This window comes from Sarcophilus harrisii, chromosome 6 (genome assembly GCF_902635505.1).
Source record: "Sarcophilus harrisii chromosome 6, mSarHar1.11, whole genome shotgun sequence".
Lineage (NCBI taxonomy): Eukaryota > Metazoa > Chordata > Mammalia > Dasyuromorphia > Dasyuridae > Sarcophilus > Sarcophilus harrisii.
The window spans coordinates 253,203,130-253,212,817 of record NC_045431.1 but is presented as its reverse complement, the minus strand read 5'-3'; the positions used below and the strand labels follow the sequence as shown (position 1 = coordinate 253,212,817).

Sequence of the window (9,688 nt, the reverse complement as noted above, 5' to 3'; positions counted from 1 at the left end):
CCAAAGAAATCTTGAAGAAGGGAAAGGGACCTGTATGTGCACAAATGTTTGTGGCAAGTCTCTTTGTAGTGTCCAGAAACTGGAAACTGAGTGGATGCCCATCAATTGGAGAATGGCTGAATAAATTATGGTATATGAATATTATGGAATATTATTGCTCAGTAAGAAGTGACGAGCAGGATGATTTCAGAAAGGCCTGGAGAGACTTACACGAACTGAGGCTGAGTGAAATGAGCAGGACCAGGAGATCATTATATACTTCAACAACAATACTATATGATGATCAATTCTGATGGACGTGGCCATCTTTGGCAATGAGATGAACCAAATCAGTTCCAATAGAGCAGTAATGAATTAAACCAGCTACACTCAGGCAAAGAACTCTGGGAGATGATTATGAACCACTACATAGAATTCCCAATCCCTCTATTTTTGCTCACCTGCATTTTTGATTTCCTTCACAGGCTAATAGTACATTATTTCAAAGTCCGATTCTTTTTGTACAGCAAAATAACTGTTAGGACATGTATACTTATATTGAATTTAATTTATACTTTAACATATTTAACATGTATTGGTTAACCTGCCCTTGGGGGGAGGAGATGGGGCAAGGAGGGGAAACATTGGAACAAAAGGTTTCACAATTGTCAATGCTGTAAAATTACCCATGCAAATAACTTGTAAATAAAAAGCTATAAAAAATAAAAGAAAAAGCTTAAAATTAAATGATAAATGGAAAAATTGTATAGCTTATTTCATGAAATTTAATGAAAAATCATCAATTGAATAGGAATGGTCATTATTTTAATTTATGCTATTTTTTCTATATCATTTCAGATGGACTGATTTCCTCCCCCACCCTTGGGGTATGTAGCTATACAAAGAAAATCCATGGAGAACATAAATAATGTGACCGAATTTATCTTCTGGGGGCTTTCTCAGAATCCAGAAGTAGAGAAAATATGCTTTGTGGTATTCACCTTTTTCTATACAATTATTCTTCTGGGTAACCTCCTTATCATAGCGACAGTGTGCATTGGTAACCTTTTCAATTCACCCATGTACTTCTTCCTAAATTACTTATCTTTTGTAGACATTTGCTACTCCTCTATCACAGCACCAAAGATGATTGCAGATTTATTAGTATTGCAGAAACGCATCAGTTATGCAGGTTGCATGATGCAATTGTTTGGGGTTCACTTCTTTGGCTGCACGGAGATCTTCATCCTTACAGTGATGGCCTATGACAGATATGTAGCCATCTGTAGGCCTTTACATTACATGACCATCATGGACCGGGACAGGTGCAATAAGATGCTGCTGGGGACATGGGTGGGTGGTTTTATCCATTCTATTATTCAAGTGGCACTGGTAGTCCAATTGCCTTTCTGTGGCCCTAATGAAATCGATCACTATTTCTGTGATGTGCACCCAGTGCTGAAACTTGCCTGTACTGATACCTATGTCGTGGGGGCTGTGGTGACAGCCAACAGTGGGACCATTGCTCTAGGGAGCTTTGTTATCTTGTTGATATCCTATACAATCATCCTGGTGTCCCTGAGGAAGCAGTCAGCTGAAGGCAGGCGCAAAGCACTCTCTACCTGTGGTTCTCACATAGCTGTGGTCATTATATTTTTTGGACCCTGTACATTCATGTATATGCGTCCTGATACAACTTTTTCAGAAGATAAGATGGTGGCAGTTTTTTATACCATTGTTACCCCCATGTTGAACCCCTTGATTTATACATTGAGAAATGCAGAAGTGAAGAATGCCATGAAAAAATTATGGACCCGGAAAATCTTTCTACAGAAATAATTGACATAATACTAATAACTATTCCCTTCAATTACTTTAAAAAATTTTCAGAAGTCCTTAGTCTGCAGGACTCCTTCAGACATAAATGTACCTTGGCTTTTTTACATTTCTCCCTGTTCCATTTTATTATTATCTTTTAAACTTCCAATAGGAATCACTCACATCATGAAGTATGGCCATGGCTCCCATCAAAAGACATTCATTAGATATCTGCCATGTTCTAGGAACCAGAGTAATGGTAATAGGACTATTGTAAGAAAGATTAATCTTCCTGAGTTCTAATCTGGCCTTGAAAACTTAATTGGACAAATTACTTTACACTCTTTGCCTTATCCCTCTTCTGTGAAATGAGCTGAAGAAGAAAATGTTAAATGACTCCAATATTGTTACAAAGAAAACACCAAATAGGGACTTGAAAACTCAGACTTGACTAAAATGATAGAACAACAACCAGGTTCTATACTATAGTATGGGGATATGAAGATTAGAATGAACAAGAGGAATTGAAAGAGATGTTAGAACCCATTTTTTCAAATGACTGGAACAAATGGACTCATCAAAATTTGAAAAAAAAAAAAACAATTCTCCTTATTTGATAGAGAAAACTTAGAGTCAAGTCAGAAAGCTATAATTAATCACTTTCCTTCTGGCAGAGTACTAAGTGCTGGGGACAAAAAGAAAAATCAGAACAATATGTATCCTCAACCATCTCACCATTAAATAGGTCTAAAGGGAGAAGATAAGGAACTGTTTAAAGCTATTATACAATAATATTACACAAGATAATATATATATATATATAAATATTATATAACTATAACTATGCAGTATCAGGGCAGATTTCACACTTAGGTCTTCCTGACACGAAAGTCACAATATTTACTGAGGGCATTATCCTGCACTGCCTCTCATACAATGAGAAACAAAAAGCACAAGTCATAATATTGACTTATTTTTCTATATAATTATAAAGTACTTTCTTTTCAATAATCTTGTTAATCAAGGTGTATTTAAAGTTTGAGATATAGATATACATATATACATACACACATGAGAGAAACAGATAGCTAGAGAAGGAGAGATAAAGAAAGAGAAAGAGAGAAAGAGGCAAAGAAACAGAGAAAGAGATAGACAGAGAGAAGGAGACAAAGAAAGACACACACAGAGACACATAGAGACAGGCAGAGAAACCGAGAGACAGACAGACAGACTGTCAGAGACAGAGACAGAAGGAGACAAAGGGAAAAAGGGAGACTAATATTAAGAGAAAGAGAGAGACACAGAAAAGACAAACCAAGGGCTTGGAGGTTAAGCAAAATTTTTGGTATCACACAGTTGAAAAGTTTCAAAGTTAGAGTTTTTACTTTAGATTAAGAGATGATAGCATTTGACACTAGAAAAGGGTAGGGATCATGTATTCTAATCCATTAATATTCATTTAATTTCAAACCTGGAAGGCAATTCTGAGGCCTTCCTATTCCTACCTGAGCTAAAACCCATTTTTCAGATAAGGAATACAGGTTGCACACTGGTGACATGACTCACCCATGTTCACCAGCTGGTAGGGTCCAAGGTTCAAATCATATTCTTCTAAGTCCCATTCAATAGCCAAAATACAAAGTAAACAAAACAAAACCAAAAAATATCAATGACTATTTGCATTAGCATCCTTATCATAACATATTCCTAAACTAGCCATCTAATCTTTCCTTTAAGACATATAGGGATGAGATACCCAATCCTATTAAGGCAATTTGCTGTTGTTTATTTTGTTCTGTTACTTTGTTTGTGACTAACTCTTTTTGATGCCATTTGGGACCCTCTTGGTATAGATGTTGGAGTGGTCTGCCATTTTCTTCTCTAGCCCATTTTAAAGATGAATAAACTGAGGCAAACAAGATTAATTACTTGCCCAGGGTCACACAGCTAGTAACTGTCTGAGGCACGAATTGAACTCAGGAAGATGATCCTTCCCGACTCTACCTTGGACACCATACCTCCTAGTTCCCCCTATAGTTCCCCTATTCCATTTTATGTCCTAATTGCTACTAAGTTGATTTTCTACTTAACATTAAATCCAAAAGTTCTACTCCTAGTTTCATCCTGAAAGGAAGCAAAGATTTTATTACTTTTGTACATGAGTATCATTTTTGAACTACTTGAAAATAATAGATCTATATTTTTACTTTTTGACAAAGTAAAAATCTTGTATTCCCACAAATGAGTTCACATATGACATTTTAAGAACTTTTATTATCTATCTCCACCCTCTGAATATTTCCCCACTTATCACTGCTCTTTCTAAAAAAAATGCTGTATTTATGTGGGACTGAACATTGTAATGCTTGAATGATCTGCACTGGCTTGAGTATGTCAGTATTATTATTTCTTAAACCCTAGACACTCTAATATTTAGCTATCTATAATATAGATAGATAGATAGAAATATTTATCTATCCATACATATATAGATATAGATTTATTTAGGTGAGATAATATAATATGGTTTAAGTTCCTTGTCCAGGGTTACATAGGCAATAAGTATATGAGGCCAGATTTGAACTCATGTCCTCTTCCCTCTAGGGCTGATGCTATATCCACTGCACCACATAGCTGTCTCCACAGTCAAATATTCTTAATGCTAATAAAGTTTCTGTCATTTGGAGATATGGGAAAATCGTATTACTATATGATTTATTAAATTTTATTAATAAATGAATTTATTAATTTATTAATACATATTTATTATTGATTAATTACTTTACTATTTATTTATTTATTTATTAATAAATATTTATTAAACTTGAGAAAATGATGTAAAATGACTTTTTAGAGAAACATAGGTAACTACCCTTCCTTATTTTATACTGTACAGTTGATTTTTATAAAATCCAAATATATATACATTCGTATTATTTTATTGTTTTGTTTTCTTTTACCCTTTAAATTGTACTCTATTAGAATTGGACCATATTTTTAAATTGATGATGTTTTCTTTGGATTCTGACTGCCATCCAATGTGGTAGCCATCTGTTTTAGCTTCATGTTATGTCTATATTGAAGTTACTGACAAAAATGGTAAACAAAGTGTGAAGATCGTGTATTTTTAAATCAGCAGGAGTCAGGAATTCAAGTTAGGGGAAAACCGTCAGTCTTTGTTCTCAGTGAAGAAGGATTGGAGGTGGAAGAGAATCGGCGATAACAATGTGTGCAGCTGAGTCAAGAAGCTAGCTCTACCAGCAGCCACACAACCAGCAGCTCGGAGTCTCGAACCCAGGCCCAATCTCTCCCAGCTTCTCTTCCTGTCTCTCTCTCTGCCTCCACCCACCAAAATCGTCATTTCCTATACAACACATCAGGACTTGCATGGAGAGTGGGCAGGGACCATTCTTTATCCAATCATGTATATTAATAGAGTATAGCCCAATTACTATTTAGCCTCATGTACTTGGGGCCTCAGTGCATCAACTCAAACCTCAGCCCATTACAACAAAGGACCGTGTTGTATACCAGTTGAGATATCCTTCCAGGGTTATATTAAACTATTGATGACTATTCTTTCAGACTGATTATTGAACAGACTCTGGTATTACTACTAAGTTTACATTTTCCAACATGTCCATAAGGAGAGAATAAGGAACTTTGCCTAATACCTTGACATACTATAGCTCTGCTCCATCCCTTGATTCTATCAAAAAAAAAAAAAAGAATGAAAGAATGAAAGGAAAGGCATTTAATCTCAGATGACAACAAATTATAAGAATATTAGTAATTGCCAATTAATTAACAGTGGAAGGTTATGTACAAGAACTTTTCATTCAAAATATTATCAAAATTAACTCTAATCATATGAAAAAATGCTCTAAGTGACTATTGGTTAGAGAAACAGAAATTAAAACAGCTTTGAGATACCATCTTACATGTATCAATTTGGTTAACAGAAAAAAAAAAAGGAAAATAATACATTTTGGTGGAGATGTGTGAAAACTGGAACAATAAACCACCAGAAGTGTGATTTGAAACTATACTCAAAGAGTTATAAAATTATGTAATTTGTTCACTTCATCATGTTAGGTCTAAATCCCAAATAGATTTTTAAACTAAGAAAAAGGAACTATTTGTCCAAATTATTTGTAGCCGTTCATTTGCTAAGAATTAAACATTGAGAGAATACCCATAAATATAGTTGAATAATTTGTGATATATATAAATGTAACAGAATATTATGTTATAAAAAATAACAAGCAAAGTGATTTCAGAAAACAAAACAAAACAAAACAAAACAAAAACAGAACAAAAAAATCAGGTATTGAGTCAGGTCAAACTCACACAGGTTTCTCCCATATCCATGATTATGATGCTTCTTTGCTGAAGTTGCTGAAGGAGATGACGATTTGGCATAGGACCCAGTGAAGCAGGAAATAAAAGTTTTATCTTCTTGATTTTTTACCATTTGACAAACCTGCTTGTTGTTACCATTAAGTCAAATGAGGCACTAAGGTTTCCCATCTATTTCTTCCTAAAATTCTCATCATTTTTAGATGTCTGTTTATCTATAACCACAGCTCCCAAACTCAACATAAACATTACTTCTAAGAAGAACTATTTCCTATCTCCCATAATAAATGCATGACCTAGGTATTCATACCATATGTTTTTAGTGCTACAGAAGTCTTTTTCCTTATTCTCATGGCCTATGATCACTATGTGGTCATCTGCAAGCCACTACACACCATTGTCATGAACCGCCATGTATGTTCAGTGTTAGTTGTTGGACCTAGAAAAGATTGTGTCTGCATTCCTCACGATGGGGTCAGTAGAGCAAATCCTAATTCAGAATGCAAGGTACAAGTCACACTTGACAAATTTACAAGGGCATTCTCTTTGCCAAAATATACCTTTATTTAAGAGAAGGCTATAGGCAAAATCAAGAGGTAAAATCAGTGTAAGAGGTAATAAATAGAAATAGATTTGGGAGAGCAATAGAGTTACCAAGGAAAGGTATTGGAAAAAAGCCACTAAAGGAATATTCTATGAAGGATGGCAGACTAATCCATAGAGGAATTTAGCAGAGTAACTGGAATTAGAGAAAGTCATCATTAAATGAAAGACATTATGAGGATGGAGAGAATATCTCACAGTGGGCTTAGTCCTGAAAAAGGCTTAGCAAAAATTCTTTATCTTGAGCATATCTTTCACAGGGGAAATACAACTTTGAGTGTTTCTTCAGAGAGGAGGGGAATTACCAGGGAAGAGTTGGAGAGATAACTCCCTAGCTCTTCCTGGAGGATACAAAGGGTGTATGTTGATATTGAGACTGTAAAAGATATTCTGGGAAACCTTGGTCCCCAGTCAGGTTTTAACAAAACAGTATAGGAAGTTCCCACTACAGGTATCCCACTAATCAAAGTAGTCTGTGCTCATCATCTTTACCTTAATTATGGTAATAAAACAGAATGAGAAACAAATTTTTAGGATGAGCATTTTAGCATTTTGTGACAAGGGGAGAATTTTAGAATTCACATTAGTTCCAGCTCATTTGTGCCTTGACTTTGTACTTCTCTACTCCTAATGTATGTTTGACTCCTTTTTTGGTGATTTGCTACCCTTATGGAGACTGACTTGCACAAACACTTGTGCGATAAATCTGTTGGTTTTTACTAATAGTGATACCCCATGGTTAACTCTGCATTGTCCAACATCTTCTACGTGTTATCTGGTATTCACCAAAAAACTAGAGTGCAGGAAGGAAATGCAAAGCCAGTCTACCTGTAGTTCCTACATCATTATATTCTCATATTCTTCTGCCCTTTTACTTTTATTTACACTCAACTCCCAGTCAAGATCCTTTCCTGTGAATAGAGTTGTGACAGCTTTTGATATACTTGTAGCTTCAATCCTAAACTTTTTATTTTATTTTTTTTTGATATATATACTGAATCATTCTGAGTGATACATTGTTCATTTAACTCTTTCCCTGAGTTTTTAGACAGGAGAAGTCACTTTGCAGCAAAGATTGTCAATGTGACAGTTTTTCTCCCATTCACAGTTTCAACCCTCCCAAAGCATGTCATTTTTTCCAGACCACAACTTTGTCTACCTCCTGGGAAGCAATGGTGCTATTTCCTTCTTCTGCATCTCTCACCCAAATCTCACATCTGATACCAGAGCTTCATGGTGAAGACTTCACTGTAAATACTTGAATTAGATTCAACAACGAATTTATTTTCATGAGGGTGAAATGGTCCCTAGTCCCCTGAATATTAGAGCTCTGCTACTGAAAACATATAAAAGTTAGTAATTAAAAAAAAAATTAAAGAATAAGCATTTCTCAATCAGATTAGTCTTTTTTTTTTTTAGAAGCAAACTTAGTATCTGATACACATAAGTAACACTTTGAATTAGTTTTATTACATAAACATACATATCATAAAACAGGATCAGCCATTTTGAAAGTGACTATAACATCAAGAAATGGGGGGGGGGTGAGAAAGGGATAGAGGAAACAACATAGAAATATATACTGGTGATAGTCACTGAAGTGGGATTTAAATCTTTGCTTTTCTTGTGTTGATTTCAAGGGAGAGACTACCATTAGCATTGCAAAGTCATTCTGCTCATCACCACCCCAGATTCTACTAAGTTATATTACCCCATGAGTCTAGGTGTGTCTGTTACAAATATTTGCAACATTGGGAGTTAGGTTTCTTTCAATTACCATCATCAGCTTGCTCTTCTGTCACCACCTAGTGGTCTTGAAGCACAGCCACTGTAACACTAGGATAGCCTACAATTTATTTTTTTTCAAAACCATAAATTAAATTTCTCACTGAGACATCAGAGCTTATTTCTTCTTCCCCAAACTCTCTTTCATGGAGCCCCTCTGATTCTTTTGCACAGAATAGAAAAAAAGGGAAAAAAGAAACATTTAAGACAATAACCTTCTTCATTTTCTGACCCCAAATTAAAATGACCAGTATAATGTGATGATTTTAATTGTACCTAAAATTACATTTTGGATTTTGCTCTCTGGTAAATTTGTTAATGAGACTTGCAGCAAATTGTTATCACCTTTTGAACTTTTAGATTATTCAGAAGACAAAGCTTGCTTTAAATTTGTCTTTTTTCTTCTCACATGATGATAAAATAGCTGTTAGGCATGATTTTCAATAACACCAGAAATACGCAGGCAAAATTCAGACTTCTTTTTATTCTTTCATCAGGTTTGAGTAACTATTCTTTAAAATCTTTCTTTCTAAAAAGATTGTGATTCAAAGACTCCTGAGATATATTTGAAGTCAGGAAGAAAGTTTGAAATCTAGTTTAGAAATTTTTACTAATTGCAGTATCCTGCATAAATCATTTATCTTTAGTATGTCTATTTCCTCAAACATAAAACTTAAACAACTGTCTTGAGGAAAAGAATATAATTTCAAATAATTCACTGGAGAATATGGAACCTAGAACCTTTATCTGCTTACCTGAAAGGAGAAGCAAAATGGCACCAAGGATAAAAGGCTAGTCTTATATACAGGAATATCTTGGTTCAAGTTCCACATGTGATAAAAGCTATTTATATGATGCTCAAGAATTTTACTTTTATACTTTTAAAGTTACTTGTTATAATATCTGTCCTATGATTCTCCACAGACCACACAAATATATATATGTGTGTGTGTGTGTGTGTGTGTGTGTGTACACATACTTTTGTTATAAATGAATACACACATATATCTTGACATTATCATGGTTCATTTTGGTTATCTTTCTCAACTCTGTCATTCTAAACTTTGACAAATCTATATTCTATTTCTTCATTCAAATCATTGATTAAAATTTCAAAGATCATAGGGTCAAAAATGAATCCCTG

At 34.6% G+C, this 9,688-nt stretch overlaps 1 protein-coding gene across 1 annotated transcript; it reads left to right on the top strand.

Moving 5' to 3' along the window:
* The first annotated feature begins 891 nt into the window (after positions 1 to 891).
* Positions 892 to 1,824, top strand: LOC100925903 (olfactory receptor 4S2). The gene has a single exon (XM_012552639.2). It carries the CDS (start codon positions 892 to 894, stop codon positions 1,816 to 1,818), a length of 927 nt encoding a protein of 308 aa, XP_012408093.1. The 3' UTR covers positions 1,819 to 1,824.
* The last annotated feature ends 7,864 nt before the right edge of the window (positions 1,825 to 9,688 follow it).